This window comes from Fusarium odoratissimum, assembly GCF_000260195.1.
Source record: "Fusarium odoratissimum NRRL 54006 unplaced genomic scaffold supercont1.1, whole genome shotgun sequence".
In the NCBI taxonomy this organism is placed as follows: Eukaryota; Fungi; Ascomycota; class Sordariomycetes; order Hypocreales; family Nectriaceae; genus Fusarium; species Fusarium odoratissimum.
In genome coordinates, this window is record NW_022158687.1 from 3,555,546 (window position 1) to 3,573,616 (window position 18,071).

Genomic DNA, 18,071 nt, shown 5'->3' on the forward strand with positions numbered 1-18,071 from the left:
GACTTAGAACATCTTGGGGTAATCTGGGATGGATTTAGTTGGCTCCTTGACTCGGCAGTTTATCTTCGCAACCTGATCCAATGCCTTCCCGAGTATTCTAACACCCGCAAGCAAGGCTGTCAACCTTTATAAAGGTAGGCAGTAGTTTTCCAAGCAAGGCCTTTCAGCTTGCAGGCATGATAAACTGACCAAAGAATTCAATTGGATACATTGTGAGCTGATAACTTCTGAAATGAGGGGGTTGAAAATTCACTCTGTAAGCCCACGGGCTGATGTAGCGACCCTCCCTGTACACATCCATACTTGATTCACTGGAATTAACCTGTCACGCAGTTGGTGTAAAAACCGTGCTTATGAGCTCCTTGGAAGTTAGAAACGTCAATAAGATGTTTAACGCAGTCATAACTTAGACCGTTAGATGTTAGAAGATCTAATTCGCTACCAGGGAGTATTCAGGTGATATGAGAAGCGGTTACTATAAGTTGTTAGTATCACCGCATTTTAAAAAGTCAAGATAACCAAGAGTTGGATCGAAACTCAATCCGGTCCAAAAGTGAACAGATTTGACAGGCAGGGAGGGCATAGCAAGATCATTCAAAGCCAGAGTTCTGCAGCCGAGTCCCCCAATCGTCGCCGAGATAGAAAACCACACACGCATTCATCATCTGGAAAAGCCAGTACCATCGGTGTGGCTCATGTCTTAGACTAATGACAGAGAGAATGGATTTTCCCCTTCAGCCTGGTCCTAGTCTGTCGCACCTGGTTGTATAATTTCAGTCCTCTAGGGAGTCCGGCGCTTAAGCTACATGATAACCAACAACAACAACATGAATTAGTCAAGACTCACGCCCCGAGGGGAAATTAATCGCTATTGGTAGTTGACAGAAGTCATCCTTGCTTTGTGATACCGCCTCCCTTGTTGTAATTTGGTGAACAGACCTCAGGTTACACAAGGCGTTATGCAAGGCTCAGGCCATTTGATTTCCATAAAGGCAGGGAGAATTACAATGTCACATAAACACTTGTCACATACCAGCACCAAGAAACACAATCTAACCAACAAAGGATATTATGGTTAACCGAAGACATGTAGAAAACTCGTCATAAGAATGATCGCTGCGATGCCTTGGGCAGAATAGCACTAAGAATAGAACAAACTATAAAAAGAGCAGTTTCAGCATTCGGTCAGCCTTGAGAGTATTGTATTGATCTAAATCAAGGAAATGCTCGCTGTTGGCTAATTTGAGGGGCTGGGTCTCATAATGGGTGAGGCTTTACCTGCTTGACCCAAACTTGACCCAACTTGACCCAACTTTGACACCTGTAAACGCCAACCTTACATTGCGGCATCTCACCGACACGCTACTGCGTAGCGGAATATCCGCGAGGCGTCAATGGAGATATGATATCGACCGGTGAGGGAACGACGCTAATAACACTTGGTGGATCCGGCATTTCCATTTAGTCTCCCCGAATCCGGATGACAGCTTGAACCATCCATCGCTTATTAGAGCTTCGATGGCCCGATGCCAAGTTTCCCGGAAGTTTGTGTCGACATAGCCGGATATGGACATTTCTTTGGGGCTTAAAAGTCAAAATGATGTCCTCTTGAGTGTTTCAGTTGAAAACGGAGAGGTATGGGGTGAGCTGAGACTTGGTCTCAACTTAAACTCCCGTCGACCCGGTTAATCAGAACGCGTGCGGGATGTGAATATATAAAAGGTCGATGATATGATTGTGAGGTCACATGTCGTGCACTTGAGGTTTGCGATCTCGAGCGATTAGTTCTCATGAGATCATTGATTCTGAAATTTCTGAAAGACAAACTCATACCTATCGGCCAAGAAACACTCAATTTAATTAGGATGGCTCGCTGAAGATTTCTGCAGGACCCCAGGAGGTCGGCTGGTGATTCAGTTGTATGCTGTTGGTTGTGAATTTGTTTCTCAGTGGGTGTGTATGATCCTGTTCTGCCTAAAACACCCCCCTATTTTTACAGATGCGTGCGGATTCATGGCACGGAAACTTGGACCAACACCATCATCTTGCGTGTGAAGCCTTGACCTTACCTCTCTCATCAGTTTTAGTCGTCATGCAGGATTTAATAATGACTGTTCACCAATGAATTCCTATTGACAGATTCCCTCGAAGCAGCCTCGCCGTAGCGGTGAGTCTGAGAGGGCGAACCCCTTCCAGCCGATCCGATCAGCCAAGAAAGGCGTCACTCACTCAAGGCACTGTTCCCCCTTTGCTTCTGAGGTGCCTTGCTTGCCCAAGTCAGCCGTAAAACTCAAATTTCAGTCATTATCTGTTTGTTCCCTCCGCCATCTTCTCTCTTCTCTCACTTGCTTTCTTCTTCCCATTTTTTGTCGACTCCATCCCTCGTCATCTTCATCTCCCGCGAGCTTTTACCTCCGAGACACGCGCATCTCCCTTGATCATCCAAGATGACAACACCATGTTTCAGTCCGCTTAGGTGCACATTAGTCTATTAGACTAGTGCAGCCAGTTTACCCTATCTTCAGCAGCACCATGTTGTCCCCCTTACTGATGCGTCCACGCGAGTGTCAACCGACTCGCCTCGCCCCGTCCCGCGGCTCCCTATTAACTAGATGGAGATTATGATGCCGGGATGTAGAGGAAACTCCGTCATCCCTTTACCGTTGTATAAAATGGATAGAATTTTCCCTGCATCTTGTTGCTGTCTTTACTCAAACAAGATTCAACAACGATCCCGGGCGAGCCTTCAGTACGCCGGTTTCCTGAGCTTTGCGACACAGCATTCTTCGGTTCTTTGACTGGAGCATGAAGCTCTGAATACGTCTCATAATGGCAGATACTATACAATCAGAGTAAGTTCTTGCTCCAATGCTCTTTGTTGGTGAACTTTTAGTCCCCCACAGGCTATGATGTTGGAATTAAGTTCCTCCACTGACAAGAAATTTGTTCAGATGTGCTAGCTACGAAGAACATTACTCGATCCGATCGCAGGACGATTTGATCTGGTCCCTAGAGAGACAACCTTCAGTCCAGTTACATGCCTATCTCCGACAACCATCCAGGGACGACCCTTTTTCAGCATGGTCGACCACGCCCGTTGATCCTTCCTCGAACCTTACCTTTCGGCACATCGAAGCACTGTGGCTTCTTCGTATCACTTCATGCGTTGCATATATCCGTCACCGAATCCTCGCCCTGTTGTTCCAGTCACACGTTCTTGTTGAGCCTGCAGCCCAGACGCACCAACGTCAGTCACCACAAGCTCACACCGTGGACACTCAGCTTGATACGTATGGCATAGGAGTGCAGTTCGAAGAGCCCTGAATTCATAGACGGCCACTGCAATAGCTGTCGTGCCATCGACATGATGAAGGGCGTTGACTCAATGATAGCTGGGTATTTTCAATGATCTACGAAAGATGCCCCAACAAAAGATTGGTCAACCATTTCTATAAGTGGACTTGTTGCCGTCATGCCAAAAAAACCCTCGTCTCAAACTGTTACAATAACCCAGCAAGAGCCCTTTCTTTCACCATCTCTGCTGATTTTACTTCTTCTTATTCTTCCCCTAAATCCTCTCTGTGCTGCAGTTGCCTTTCAGCGGCTATACTGTCGTACCAATCCCTTGAATAATTTATTGCATTTGACAAAATAGTCTCATCTCACAGATGTCGCTGCTCTATTGAGATATTTCGACCTTGGTCCCCTCATTATCTGTTCTTCAGATGAAAAGTGTCTGATTCATTTACGAATGAGCAAGACTCGATCTCTGTGTATTCTACAAGTAGATCGAGGTTTCGCACATATACTACAGTGAATATTTATTGTATGATATGTTTATAATCTAACACCAAGCTCATGCTTGAATCTTATCATGATAAACTCACTCAGAGCTAGGAACGCCAAAACAGACCCTCCCCGTCTGGGGGTCAGAAGACTCAAGACCTTTGATCCTGGTGAGAGAATTAACTGGTCAAAGAGCAAGCCAAGTTAATCATCAACTACCCTAAGCCTTTCTTTCACTGAGGACTCTAGTCTGAGATTTTCTGCCTCCCCCAACCCCTGGTCAACCCCCAATCCATGCTATCTCCAGTCACATCACGGATTGCATGGTTCGTCATCCTGGTGTTGAGCTTACCCCAAACTTCTCCACAGTTTCTCCTCATCTACCGACAATCCCCCAGATTGTGGATTTAATGTTATTCTGAGAGGCGTATTTTATTGGAGGGATCTTGGATCTAGTTAATCCATCAATGAAAAGCCGTTAGCATTGGAAAGGAACTGACTCAAAACTGGAAACGTTAGAACCATTCGCCGAACTAAAAGCATCGGGAGTTTGATTAAGTGCCGAAAAATCGGAATTTAGGTCCGCGTTCGGTCTTGTTCCCACGCCGGTATGGTCAAGATTATCACCACGATCACATTGCCTGGCAGGAATATCGGTTTGGAATAAGATCGACAACTATTACAATGCCTAATACCCCATCAAACTCACTACACATACATATGTTAAGTCTCTCCCTCCTCGAATCGATCTTGCAAGTGAATTGAAGGTGTTTCGCTCCATTGATCTACTCCTGCAGGGCGCCCCATCTTAAAAGCAACGGCTCAGATCTTTATCGGCCGACAGCTTCGGGCTATAAAAGCCGATATCGCCCTTCCCCCCTTCTGCAGTTCGTGCAAGTCAAACACTCCCGCGATCAAAATGGTCGATGCCAACGCCACAAAAAGTGAGCTCGAACAGGCTCAGGCTCAGGCTCAGCCTCAAGAGATGGGACAGCCAGACGATAGAATCAGCAGGATTGACAGTGTCCAAGTTGGTAATATCGACAAACCACAAGGAGACGGAATATACGCCGAAGCTCTTGCACAATATCCAACCGACGATTCAATCGACCCAATCCTGGAGAAGAAAGTCAGAAGGAAACTAGACCGACTTATAATACCTGTTCTGGGAGTTTGCTACTTTTTCTACTATGTTGACAAAACAACACTGTATGTTAAACCTACACAGCACTCGAAGGACTAAGATATCTAACCGACCATGCCTAGTTCCTATGCTGCCATCTTTGGTCTCAAGGATGATCTCAAACTTAGAGGTGACGAGTACTCTTGGCTCTCAAGCAGCTTCTACTTTGGTTGGCTGATCTGGGCTATTCCCTCGAACCTCCTGATGCAACGCAGCCCTCCCGGTTACTACTTGGCCTTCAACATTTTCATGTGGGGTGCTCTCCTTATGATGCAGGCCGCTGCAAAGAACTTTGCTGGTCTTCTCGCTCTTAGAATCCTTTCCGGTGCATTTGAAGCCATCGCAGACCCGGCTTTCATGCTCATTACTTCCATGTACTTCACCCGTGAAGAGCAACCAAGTCGTATATCAGCTTGGTATGCTTTCAACGGTATAGGTGTTGCTGGCGGAGGTTTGATCGGCTAGTTCTTCGACCTACTTTCTCCCAAGTTATAGCTAACATCTCCTTGACAGGCTATGCCATTGGTAATATCAAAGGAGCGCTTCAGTCGTGGCGTTATGAGTTCCTTGTAGTCGGTGCTTTTTGTTCTGCTTGGGCCATCGCCCTCGTTCTACTACTGCCCAATTCTCCTCGCACCATTCGAGGTTTCTCTCACGATGAGAAGCTCATCATGATCGCTCGAATGCGACGCAACCAAACTGGCATCGAACAGCGAAGAATCAACTGGGGTCAAATCAAAGAAGCCTACCTCGACTACAAGACATGGCTATTCACCTTGCTTGGCTTCGTTTCTAATGTCCCCAACGGCGGAATTTCAAACTTTTCAACGCTGGTCATCCAGGGACTTGGGTTCGACACGCTCCACACGGCCCTGCTGGGCATTCCCCAGGGCGCCCTCGTGGTCATATGGATCGGACTTGGTGCTCTGGCAAACAAGTATATGCCTCCCAATAGTCGAACCCTGGTCAGCGCCATTTTCATGATTCCAACCATAGCCGGAGCGCTCGGCTTTCTTCTGGCGCCAGAAGATGCTTACGTTGGCCGTTTGATCTGCTTGTAAGTGTATTGGATTCTATCTTCCTCATCTTGCTGTCCTCTAACTCTGTGAAGCTACCTCACTGGCTCGTATCAGGCATCATTTGTCATATGTCTTTCTCTCATCACTTCAAACACTGGAGGACAGTCTAAAAAGATGATTGTTTCTGGTATGATCTGGTTTGGTGCCTGTGTTGGCAACATTGCCAGCCCCTTTTTCTATCGCCCCGAACAGGCACCCTCCTACCACCTTGGTATCGGATCACTTCTTGTCGCCAACTGCATCGAGTTCGCCCTCTTTTTCGTCTTTAGATATGCCTTCAAGTGGGAGAACAAACGGAAAGAGCAGCATCGTGAAGCTTTACGAGCAGCAGGTCATGATTTTACTGCCAACACTACTGCGTTCATGGATATGACGGACAAGGAAAACCCGAACTTTGAATACGTGTACTAGGAAATGTGCTGCCATGTCAAGCTACCGGGTATCTTTAAACGAATATAACTACAATTTACCTGCAGTAGCTTCATGGTTGGATTTACTATCTCTCTCTATACTTTATATAGGTTATGTGTGCCAACCTGGAGCACTTTTGCTCGAGCACAATTATGTCGTTACTACGACAGATGCCTCAGGGGAGGCAGAAGAAACCTGGGACGTCTATGGTAAGTAATTGAAAGATTTAGGTGAGTTTAGTATATCTTAGCAGACCTTTAGACCAGTTAATTTTAGCACCTTGATTTAATGTCAGAAGTTTTCCTGCTCCCTGGGGACACTTGACTACCTCCCAATACAGCCAAAGTCGATTTGTCTCAAAATGTTATTCTGAAGGCAAGACTTAACTCTGTTCTATCATTTGTGAATATTGACAGATGTGAAGTTCATAAAATTCAAAGAAGTTCAAGGTCTTGATGCTGATGCATCCGGTTGTCCTGTCAACAATACTTAATGTTCAATATGGACTCACAACTTTCAATGATCCAATGTAGTCTAGGTTTCCGCAGCTCGTTATTGATTTGAAGAACATGATATGGGAATGTTCACAGCCCTTGGGCCTCCCCTTGCCTCGGCAAACAAAGCTATTGTTTGATCTCGCAAGCCAATTGTTCTTACATTCTTTTGCCTCTGATTTATATCAATGTTCAGTCTTGAAGATGAATATGGCCTTTTCCACTACTATATTATAGTCGAGGTAGCTTCCTCGAATATCTTGTCGTCTTACCAACACAAACTCTAAAAGTCAGCATACTATCTCCAGCAACATTAAAACGCCACCACTTGCAGGCTCTGTCAGTGTCCAAGGTAAGTAAATTCTTCAGATCAGATTACTGACACTTTTCAGCCTGTACCATCTCGCAAGGTAGCCCTTGAAGATGGCTCCCATTCAGGTCGTTGAGCATAAAGAGCTCAAATCTTGCTCAAGCGACTTTGTTTACGGTGATCCGAAAGGTTCATATCTAGCTGCCATCATTTTGGCTGTTACTTTGACTCTGATGACGGCAATCTCCATTTCGCTGTGCTTAGTAGCGAGCCAGCAAAAGGGAAAGCTTAAGGAGCTCCAGTCTGCCCAGCGCAAGGCTTCGAAATACCAAGCCATAGTTCAGACTGCACAGGCCCAAGCACTTGAATCGCAGCACAAGGCTGAGAAATATGAAGAAGAGAATCTTCGTCTGTCTAATACCGTGGAGCAGTGGCGAAGGAATTATGTCGAACTCGCCAATAATCACCATAACTCTACTCGTTCCAGTTCATCAACTAATGAGTCAACGAAGCATGTTCAGATAGTGCCTCCAACAGATTGGCAGAAGCCTGGCAACTCACCGCTCAGACATGTAGAGCCAGTCTCGCCGGTAAGTTCCACGGCTTCAAGCGAATACGATGGCTTTTCCGAGAGTGCACCCCCAAGTGATGGTTACTATGGCTCCAATGACCAGTCCTTCACTGCTCAAACAGAGAGAATGGTGGCGGAAGTCCATACTGAACAAGATGGCTCTAATCGCGTGTCCGACAAGCCACCCCAGATTCCTCGCTATCCTTTTCAAGGAAGTGGTCAGTAAGGATACTGCGATTCAAGATGCGCCATCAAGTGACTCCGGGATTTCAGTTGCGAGATGATCTATGTAGTAGTAAGTAACTCAATAAGAAAAAAACCCTACACTCCTTTCACTCCTTAGTTAAAACTCGTGGCTTAAAGCGTGACTCTCCGTCGACATATTGGAGCAAATGCCCATTTGCACTCGTAAATTGACCAGGACTCTGCCTTGGTACCTCATTGTTAAAGTAACTAACCTGGTTGCCTGTCCGCCATCATAACTCTCGGATATCTTTGATTCCACATTAAAAGAACTTGCTCTTAAGGCCACCCATCACGACGTTCCTCTTTTGCTTATTGAGGAACTTGTTTACATCATCTGCCCATCCAGCGCTGTTGTTCTGCAGGTTCTCCATATTGTCACCCATCATGTTCAACTTCTCGGTTCTTTCGTTCAATTGTCTCGTAAGGTAGTCTCCCCAACCTTCCTGGCTGCCCGATCCCGATGCGGCGGCTGGCTCTCCAGCCCGAGCAGCCCGTTGCTCTGCTGCTGCTGCGTCCATCATTCGCTTGCTGGGAGGCCTATCTGGGCCTCCAACCAGCAGATCAAGATCGGTAGGAGAGATGTATTGGCTGCCCGAGATCCACTGCATGTTTGAAATAGTCGGCCGAGGTGGGCACTCAAGCTTAGGGTTTATCAGCGTGTCCGGAGATTGTTGAGGTCCTTTGCCCGTTCCCCAGACGTGGATCACAGCAAGCTCACTTGGACCTGTCCAAGCAAAGATGTCACCAGTCTGAGTAACAACTGAGTTTGTACTCCTCGTCACATCTATCATGGGAAGATCGGCCTTTCCGATGTCTCTGAGACCAGGAATTGAGAATGCACGAGCAGTTCGGTCACCAAACACACCAACAACGGCAAATCCCTGTAACTCGAGCTCTGCTACACATGCAGAATCACAGAGGATGCTATCAAACTCTTTTGACGCGCCTTTAGAGTTGGCCGGTTTGAAGATTCGGATTTCTGTTTGCGTGACTATCGTGCTTGTTAGTTGGGCCAATTTGAGTCAAGCCATGTGCCACTTACTAGCAACAAGTACGCCATTGACCTGACGTCCTTCTCTGAGGCCTGCCACGATCGGTCCAGTAGCATGGGCAGGCTTACCCGTATCAGCTTCGATGGGGTTCAGTGAAATGATCTTCCCATCGAACGATACAACGCCTGCGAGCGACGCAGAGTATGTGCCGTCTTGGCCAGGCAGAAGTTTAAAGGTGATGACTTTGCCTAGGTTTGTTCCCACAAAACAGCAAATGCTCGAGTACTTGTCCTCGTCCAAGGTCATGACACCAAACTCAATTACAACAGGCCACTCTTTCTGGGGGCCCGGCGAAGAACTGTGACTCTTCAGGAATGAAGATCGCTTATCTGGCTTAGCGAAATCCGTCATGGGTGCCTGGAAGAAGATAGTAGGTCCGCGAAGATCAATCAGTGTAAGGAACCCCAGTTCTGAGCCTACGGCTACGAATCCAACATTGGACACCTGTATAGCTGTGATAGGGCCCATCATCATCTCGTAGAGAACGAGAGGCTGCAGGCCCTCTTTCAGACCCGGTTCTGCTCTCGAGCTAATGTCCGTGAGGCCTTTGGGATTGGGGTCAAGCTGGAGAGCTTTATCTTTGCCGAAAAAGCGATTCTGACCCCATCGATAAATGATGGCCTCTCCCGTGCGTGTTCCTACCACGAATTCTCCGGTGCTAGTCGCCATATTCATACAGGTAATGTCTACATCATCGTATCGGTCCAGTGCTCGAGCAACATCGACTTGAAGCTGGGTTCCATTTTCAATTTCATCAGCATGGCCCGAGTCCCAGATCCTGATTGTACTATCGGCATGAGCGGCTTGGATTATGGTTCTCTCTTCAAATCTCTTCCGAGGTCGCGACGCCTCGGCTCCTCCTTTAAGCAGCGGCTCGCCTTGGTTGCGCTTCTCGAACATGGAGAGCCACCGGGGACGTTCGAGAGGTGACACATTGACTTTTGTCACAAATGGATGAACAAAAGAAACGGAGGGATGGAGCTGGTTGGTAGGACTGATCGGATAGCCAGAGGGGAAACTCAGCGTGATAAGTTCACCAGACGAGAGGAGAACCATGACGGCGATCGGGTCTTGAGCGCCAGCAAAGTGAGGAGAAAATCGCGGAATGAGGAGGAAGTTAATCGCTTGCGCACCAGAAGGAAGAGGAAGGACATTCTGGCGTTTCCCCCTGCAGTAATTAGCCAATATTTGCCAGGTCGAGGTCGCGTAAACCGGCGTCTGGCCCAGGTCAATGAATGTCAAGCCCTTGGGCGATGCGTCAGGGCGTTGTCCGCCTGCAATCAGAAGGCCACTATCGTCGCAATTCTCTTTGCAACACCAAGCGATCTTAGTGATGGGCTCAGGTAAAGCAGGTGTAGGAGTCTCAGGCGAGGGTTGGTCGACGTTGAAGTCGGTCAGGGTTCTCGCCATCACAATCTTCTCGGCTTTTGGATCCCAGAACACCAAGCTTCCATCATCATGAGCTGTCAGGATGAATGTTCCAGAGGGGTGCCAGAGTGCATGTGTAAGTCGAGGCTTTCGAACCGTCTCAACAGCTGCACCGTTGCCTCCCGGAGCGCTTGCTGGAACAACATACTCATAGTAGTTGACAGGTTTGGCTTGTTTGAACGAGTAGACAACAGCGCCATGGGTGTATCCCAAGAGGAGCTTACCTACATCTCGGGGGTGAAGAGACATGGTTATGAGGTTCGGAGTGGTCGCACCAGGGTTCTTCTCTTTCCAGAAATTGGGAAGTCTGAAGGAACGGGCCAGGCTTCCTCTATCCAGATCAAAGGCCATGATGTCTCCATTGTACAATCCGATAAACGCCCAGTCAAGCATGGGATCCGTCACCAGAGAAACGACCTGGCCAGCGACGACCAGAGCGGCGATGCGCTCGCCGGTGTCGAGGTCCCATATTCCCAACTCGTTCTTCGCGTCGACGGTAACGAGGCGGTTGGCGGAGAATTGTACGATCTGGAAGGATGTGCGTCGGGGAGGCTCGAGGATCTTGTGTACACGTCGCTGACCGAAGATGTAGACTTTACCGGGGCCAAACTTGCTTTCACCAGTTCCGATAGCTAGGAGGGATTGGACTGGGTCGTAAGCGTAGCAGCTGTGACAAAGAATGGATGGTCAGCTGGATCATTTTGGGGCATGCATACATGATACATGTTGGGCGAGACGGAGCGATACCTAATTTGAGAGTTGATGCCATAGCGAGCCTGATCGTCGGGCATGAAGAGTTCAGGTCTGATGCTCGCTGATAGGTCATTCTGCATGCCCGTCTGCTTGCCGCGCAGGAAAGCCGCCATGTTGTAGTTGGCTTCGCCGAAGTTTATGACGACAGCGATAACTAGCGATTGTCACTGTTCCGGTGGTGAAATGTTCTAGAGCTTTGCAAAGCTCTCGCCTTGAAAAGAGTGAGAGGAGAGGGATGGAAGATGGAAGAGATAGACGTTCCGGTGGGGTTTGTACAACTGCCCTGCCCGCCGCCAAAGCCGGTACCTTACGTAGTGCGCTCAGTGCTCTCTCCAGGGACAATCCAAGACCCCAAGACGCCCAAGACCCTTGGCAACGGCAACGTCATCCCGTACTATCACTGTGCGGAGTATGTACGTAGTTTTTAATACTGTGGGCTCAACTCCAAGGTGGTCTTTGTACGGCATTGTTATTATCTCTATTCCAAAGAATTGTAGAACCTCCATTACGTGATGCAACTCATTATATTTCCTCTTCAGATCCCCAAGTTATCTCGTGACAGTCCACTCTCAATCCAGGAAGACAGCGTGCATACGACGTTGGCCTATTAGCTTGACCCACGGCCAAGCCTGCACTGCCCCAAAGCATCTGATCACGGTAGAGCCAGTCGAACCTTTCCGCGTGGTCAAGATCGCGGTAAATTAACTTCCAAGTCATCAAGGGGGACGTGGAAACGGATATAGGATCGTAGGAGGAATCAACAGTAAATAGCCCTAAAGCTCCAGCTACGAATGAGATAATGACAACAGACTTAGACCAGGGCCTTAGCTGGACATGGACAAGCAAACTGGGCCTGGGACAAATTTGACATCGGGACGTCCCTTGCTTGCATGCTTCCGAACCGAGATAATATTCTGCTATAGCTCGTTAGCTTGACGCTAACGGCTTCCACTCTTCCATACTGATGGTCGATTTGAATAGCGTGAACAGGTAGATTAGACTGCTGTCTCGACTACGGTTGGATGTGAATTATTAAGTCGAGTTTTAATCGATGAAAGTGTTTAGGTCAAGTACCTTGAATCCATACCCTTTCTATCTATGGTATTCAAAATTGACTAGATCTATAATAAAAGCATTGTTGACATCAGCACTCTGTTTCATCATCTTGACAAGTTATATTGCATGGATTTCGTTTGAAATTTGTCCATCTCGAGTTCTTTTAGAGTCTGTGATTGGTATAAGAGAAGATACCGGCTTGGTAGTGCCCGTCTCAGGACGATGACTGCTGTGTCATTCCTGTAGACTGTCATTGCCAACTGCTTGTTATTCCAAGGGTTTCATCTCCAAATCAACGTAGCGTTGTCATAATTGCCGAGTATCATATGCCGAAACATACGTCACTAAGGATCGTTCAGAGATGATCGACAGATAACACATCACTTTAGCCTATAATGCATGGTCAGGGCATACTATGTAATTGTCTCGTGGTTTTGCAATGCCTGATATCAAGGGTCCCATCATGTCGAATCTATGGAGAGCTGCGTGGTAGCGATGACCGTTGTACATTGGGAACTGGCACCCAATGTTACCGAGTAACAAAACAAGTCTACGTGGACCTGTTCTGTTATGATGATGATGCCGGGCTACGATAGATGCATATAGGGCATCTCCCAACCCACACTTGTCACTGTCGATGCCCAGTGAATCGTGCTCATGAGACCAATCCTGCCTAAGCTGAAACTCGGTGTCGATGCAAGCGGGCTCCCGTATCGAGTTCCAGAAGAAGCGAGGCTTACCTTTTATCATTGGCCGCAAGTGACGGTTGGGTTTGGAGCGTTTCGCTGCAATTGGCTCTCGTGGTCGACGTGTCGTATTGTGTTGGGCATCACTTGCAGCTTAGCCCGCCCCTCCCAACTTCTGACCCCCTCTGACGTGGGCCTCTCAAAAGCCTCATGTTGGCCTCTTGCCCTACAGGATCTCTCGTTTATCATAAGCAGATCAGCTAGCGGGCCGTCCACTAGGCCCCGCTGGGTCCTGATGCTCCTACTGATGCCGCCGCCGCCGCTACTTCTGCGTTGGCCCTGCGTATGTACCTACACTCGGCTGCCCTGCAGACCGGGTCATTATGCTGGCAGCCATAGAAGCCAGAGCCCTGCGAAGGCTTACACACTCGATGTACGATTGACTGTAGAACGATATGTTTAATCGTGCCCAATCTATGTTAGCCAGGGCTACATAGCTACCTGGCTACCCGATCATACGCAGATTGAAGGCGAATTTAATTGCCTTTGTCTACCCGCTTATGGATACCGAGCAACAGATCGACACAGCACTACTACCATCCACAAGCAATTCTTATTCTCCGAAATGGCATTTTACAGTCGCAACCACAGCCAACTATCTGCGGATCAGCTTCGCCACTCTGACTCTGACTCCGATTCCCGCTACCACCACGGATGGGCTGGCTCGTCCTCCTCAAGCTACTACAACGAGCCAACGACATCTGATCCTCGTTACCATGCCTTTGGTAGCTACTATGCCAGCAAATCAGCCTCAAACTGCAACCACTCCTACAGACCTGGGGACTACAATGAGTCTCAGCAATCAGAAGACCATCAACACATGTGGCAGTCTCAAGAACACAGTGGCGCACCACCATCTTCTTCCTCAGTGGCCACTTCAAGTCCCCCCAACTTACAAGATGACTCCTACGGCTGGATGAACTCGGCCGATGGCAGTGGTGAGCCAAATCTTTGCCATTGTGGCAAGACATTCCGACGTCCGTCTGACCTCGCGTAAGTTTAACCAAGTCCCAACCTCAACGCCTACAACTAATAACTCATAGAAAACACCAAAAGTACCACATGAAGTACTTCTCATGTCTCGCCTCGGGGTGTGACAAGTCTTTTGCTACTCAGAAAGACCTAATCAGGCACACGCGCACACATCGCAAAGGCGAAGGCTACCAATGCAAGGTAGAAGGATGCCGCAAGGCCATGTCAGGCCATGTGTACTCACGGAAAGACAACTTCGATCGACATATGCGGACGGCACATCCAGATCATCCGCAAATCTGAGAGGCATACAGAGACTCTCTATTTTTTTCCGACAGACGCACTATGATGGTGTTAAACAATATAGAAGCTAATATAAGAGCTTGAAACAGTATAGGCGTATTTTATTTGAGAACACGGGTATATGTTTGAGTATAACGGGCGATATTGTATGAACTAAGACACTTATATAGAGAAATTTCGAATGGGGAGCAAGGCAAAGGTTATCAAACCTGTGTGTTTTATTAAAATACTGTTCATTTAATTACAGTCCCTTCTGCGTATTGTGTAAATGAACTTTTGAGAGTCATAAGCCATGACAGAGTATTTGCTCAATGATATAGAAGGCCTTAAAGAGAACCTATGAACTATTGATGTATGGACTAAAAAGTCCAATTGGCCATGGCAGTGTCAAGAATAGTACAGGCAATTGAAAAAGTGATATGATACCCGTTTCTCCTTTTGAACTATATCTCAAGATGGAAGAAATTCTTGTTTGATTTATCTACACATGTATTGGTTTTCCGTAGGAAAACCTGAGGAGTTCAGTCTGGTTTCGCACCATTGGACTTCGAATTACTTCATATCATCTTAAAAAAGACCTAGGAAGCTAAAACATAATCCCCTTAAGCACATTCCAGCCACAAAGGAAGTCTTTGGACCTGTCAGCCCTCATGAAAATCTATGTCGTAGGCTCCATCGTGACAACCAGCTGAAACGTGATGAAGGTCATAGCTCTTTTCTTTTATTCGAATCAGCTATTTAAGTATACCAAATTTTGAGTGGCTTAAAGCATAGCATAAAATGCAACCCTTGCAAAGAAAACAGAAAAGCAACAATCAAAACGGAAGTCATTCTCATGAAAGTGCTTATAGGAGCTAGTTTCAGTTTTCCAATCAGCTCTATAGGCAGAAGTAGCTTACAAGAGGATGAATTCGAACAGTTATCATACTGCAGTCATAGCTATCGATGTGTAGTTTGAAATTGCTCAGTTTGTGTGCCTTGTATGATCAAACTATACCCTTGAGATATCTTACCCAATACTCTTAGGATTTCTGATACATAGCTTATATGAATCCCGATAATTCTAAAGTACAGTTATTCTAATGATACTCCAAGATCTGCGTGATTGTGCAATGCGAAACTAGTTCATTGCCACAACTATGACAATTTTGTCATCTGGTATCATACCTTTGATACGTTGGCTCTGAAGACCAAGATCAGTCAAGTTTCGTGGCTCACTGACTCCCTAAGACATCGTGTTCCAGAAAGAAGAGATGACAGTAGTAGCTCTATCGTTGGCGGTACCAGCTGATAGTGTTCTGCAGCTCAGTCTAGGTCAATTATCAAAGGGCTCAAAGGGCTAAGAACGACGATTTACCGTGCCCCTATCTTTCTTCACATTGTGGAGGATTTATTTATGCTTCATGTAGGTTTTAGATAGCTTCTAAAAATCTTCAAAAAGGACTGATCATCCTTGGTCAAAGGAGGCTGGGCAAACACAGGGTAGGGAGGTTTCACAACCACTACGAATTATCTTGGGTGTTTTGCGATTCATTCACTCAAGGCCCAATCCAACACATGCGGTTCTTCTGAATTTGATATTACTCTGTCACATATTGGATCGACTGATTGACTCGAGCCCATCGGCTCATCCACTGTTGTTGGATGGAAGTGTTCACCCAGAAGCCAAGAGACGCACATTGACGACGAGTTCTGGTCTCCAATCAATTAAGTGCGTGACCAAAATGTAGGTAAACTATTATCACTAAACTTCCTTCATTTTAAAACTCACCGTCCATATGTCTTCGTCTGTGGCATTTCTCCAGTCGCAGATCGGCCTTCCCATCGACGTCTCCGACGATCTATCGACTGACCAACTTCAACACAAGCTACAGAGTCTAGCGAACATATTGTTCATAATGATATAGTTAGATTGAGCAATGGTGCGGCATCTAGGCAATTGACGCCCCTCGTCTAGAGTACGAGACAAGATCGGGCTGTCGCATGAACTCGTCATGGTTCAGCTTTAAGGCAATCAGCCAATAATTGCTTCTACTATGGGCCAATTACAGAGTGCTAGTGGTTCATTTTCTTATGCATATCAAGGTGGGATTGAGGCAAAACGCATCAGTGGCCCGAATGCCATGTGCACTGGGCTTTATAGAACTGCATGGTCAGTTGTTCCGACACAAACAACGCGCAGTTGGTGGAATCACGACGCCTCGTGTAATTCTGTCAAAAACACTACAAAGTTTGCAATCACAACTTGAGGTCGTGCATGCGGGTCACGCGCAGCCGTGTCTTTACATTAACTCGACCTGGGCGGCCTCTCCCAAGCCACGATAGCCTCAACGGTGCATATTGACTGGTAGCACACACAAAGACCGGGCCTGCCAAATATTCGCATACAACTCCGTCGGGGCCGTTAGCCACTTGTTGGAGGCTGAGACACAAAATGTCCGAGTTGGAGATAAGAAGGATGTCACGTAGAGGTGTTGAGTGGCTTACTACCGCATATGGAGCTGAAACATGGGGTTGAGTTCTTATCTGCTTAGAACTTAATAGGTCAGAGTTGCCATCACGGTGTGCTAGTACGTAAAGAAAGATGGTAGCTATATGCAGTTGAACTGCGGGCTGCAGCCTACACGACCCCAAAGATTGTAACCTTGGAGAGATATTGTCACAGGCGCATAATTTGCTTGACACATCTCAATTCCGTTATTGGTTCCTGATTGGCGATCATAGGGCTTTTTCTGTGCTCTTTGAAGTATGACAAGGCAGATTGGAGGCTCTTACATTCGCAGGGAAACGAGGCCAGGAAGCTGGTGTGGTGGATGGATGGATGCTGTGGCACGCGGGAAGGCTTCCTTGATACATTCTAGAATGTAGCACGCACATTCATTCACTGCGTCATCAATCACATCACGTCTTGGCCGATAGCATAAAGCAGCGACCAACGTATGCGACAAGCAGCCCGTGCAACGATAAACAGACACTGTACGCGTACCCAAGGCTGGGAATCACTGCAAGTCGTCAATGTGATAAGAGCCGAGCATCGCCCTGCCAAAGTGCGAATGTTGATGGTAGAGTCATCGAGGGGCAAATGTCCATGCGCATAACATAGATGCTGCGAGACTGATCAGTGCGCACTCACTGCGGCCGTAAACAGGTCTCTTGCGTTATCTCCATAGGGACTTCAGAACTGGAGGTGGTAAACTTGAGGGTCAGGTGAAGGTGAGTAGCTATTCAGCTCGGTAGGGGTCCCTTGTCCGCATGTAAGCATCACTCTCGCAAGCGCTGATCGTCCTTATTCGCGGCCTTCTAGAAGGTTTCCTGTTAAGTTACGTGTCGTCTTCTGGAAGCCTTCTCTGTGCGACGATCCCTGCGACGCTCTCACAAGATCACGACAGTGTGCCTCTGGGATTGGCTATGGCATCGCTCGGCGTCAGGCCGTGCCTGTGGCTGGTTCCAGTGGCCCTCTAGGATCAGATCCTGAGTCCACCAACATTTTGGATATTGCATTTGCATTTGCAATATGAGGGTGCCATGTAATAGCAGTGAATTGTACGAAAATGCAGACGCACGAGTGTGGTACTTGACCGGTTCAAGACCTTCTCGAAGCCATTGATCCCCCTTGCTGATCAGCACCACACCTTCAGTAGAATGGCCAATTGGCCTAAACACCCATCGTCCGCACATATT

The 18,071-nt window shown here is 47.3% G+C and overlaps 5 protein-coding genes across 5 annotated transcripts; 4 read left to right on the forward strand and 1 right to left on the reverse strand.

Moving 5' to 3' along the window:
• The first annotated feature begins 1,203 nt into the window (after positions 1–1,203).
• FOIG_01249 (uncharacterized protein) lies at positions 1,204–3,918 on the forward strand. Its single transcript, XM_031198004.1, has 2 exons — positions 1,204–2,852; positions 2,952–3,918. Exons 1-2 carry the CDS (start codon positions 2,830–2,832, stop codon positions 3,322–3,324), a joined length of 396 nt encoding a protein of 131 aa, XP_031073771.1. The 5' UTR covers positions 1,204–2,829; the 3' UTR covers positions 3,325–3,918.
• Positions 3,919–4,685: 767 nt separating this feature from the next.
• FOIG_01250 (uncharacterized protein) lies at positions 4,686–6,754 on the forward strand. The gene is made up of 4 exons (XM_031198005.1): positions 4,686–4,995; positions 5,053–5,420; positions 5,465–6,026; positions 6,081–6,754. The coding sequence occupies exons 1-4, from the start codon at positions 4,706–4,708 to the stop codon at positions 6,457–6,459; spliced, it is 1,599 nt and encodes a 532-aa protein (XP_031073772.1). The 5' UTR covers positions 4,686–4,705; the 3' UTR covers positions 6,460–6,754.
• A 622-nt stretch (positions 6,755–7,376) lies between these two features.
• Positions 7,377–8,169, forward strand: FOIG_01251 (uncharacterized protein; the record flags this gene model as incomplete). Its single annotated transcript, XM_031198006.1, has 1 exon — positions 7,377–8,169. One exon carries the CDS (start codon positions 7,377–7,379, stop codon positions 8,058–8,060), a length of 684 nt encoding a protein of 227 aa, XP_031073773.1. The 3' UTR covers positions 8,061–8,169.
• Positions 8,170–8,185: 16 nt separating this feature from the next.
• On the reverse strand, positions 8,186–11,581 carry FOIG_01252 (uncharacterized protein). Its single transcript, XM_031198007.1, has 3 exons — positions 11,308–11,581; positions 9,123–11,227; positions 8,186–9,071 (listed from the first exon to the last, which is right to left on the reverse strand). Exons 1-3 carry the CDS (start codon positions 11,424–11,426, stop codon positions 8,341–8,343), a joined length of 2,955 nt encoding a protein of 984 aa, XP_031073774.1. The 5' UTR covers positions 11,427–11,581; the 3' UTR covers positions 8,186–8,340.
• Positions 11,582–13,255: 1,674 nt separating this feature from the next.
• On the forward strand, positions 13,256–14,678 carry FOIG_01253 (uncharacterized protein). The gene is made up of 2 exons (XM_031198008.1): positions 13,256–14,108; positions 14,159–14,678. Exons 1-2 carry the CDS (start codon positions 13,681–13,683, stop codon positions 14,388–14,390), a joined length of 660 nt encoding a protein of 219 aa, XP_031073775.1. The 5' UTR covers positions 13,256–13,680; the 3' UTR covers positions 14,391–14,678.
• Positions 14,679–18,071: the final 3,393 nt, after the last annotated feature.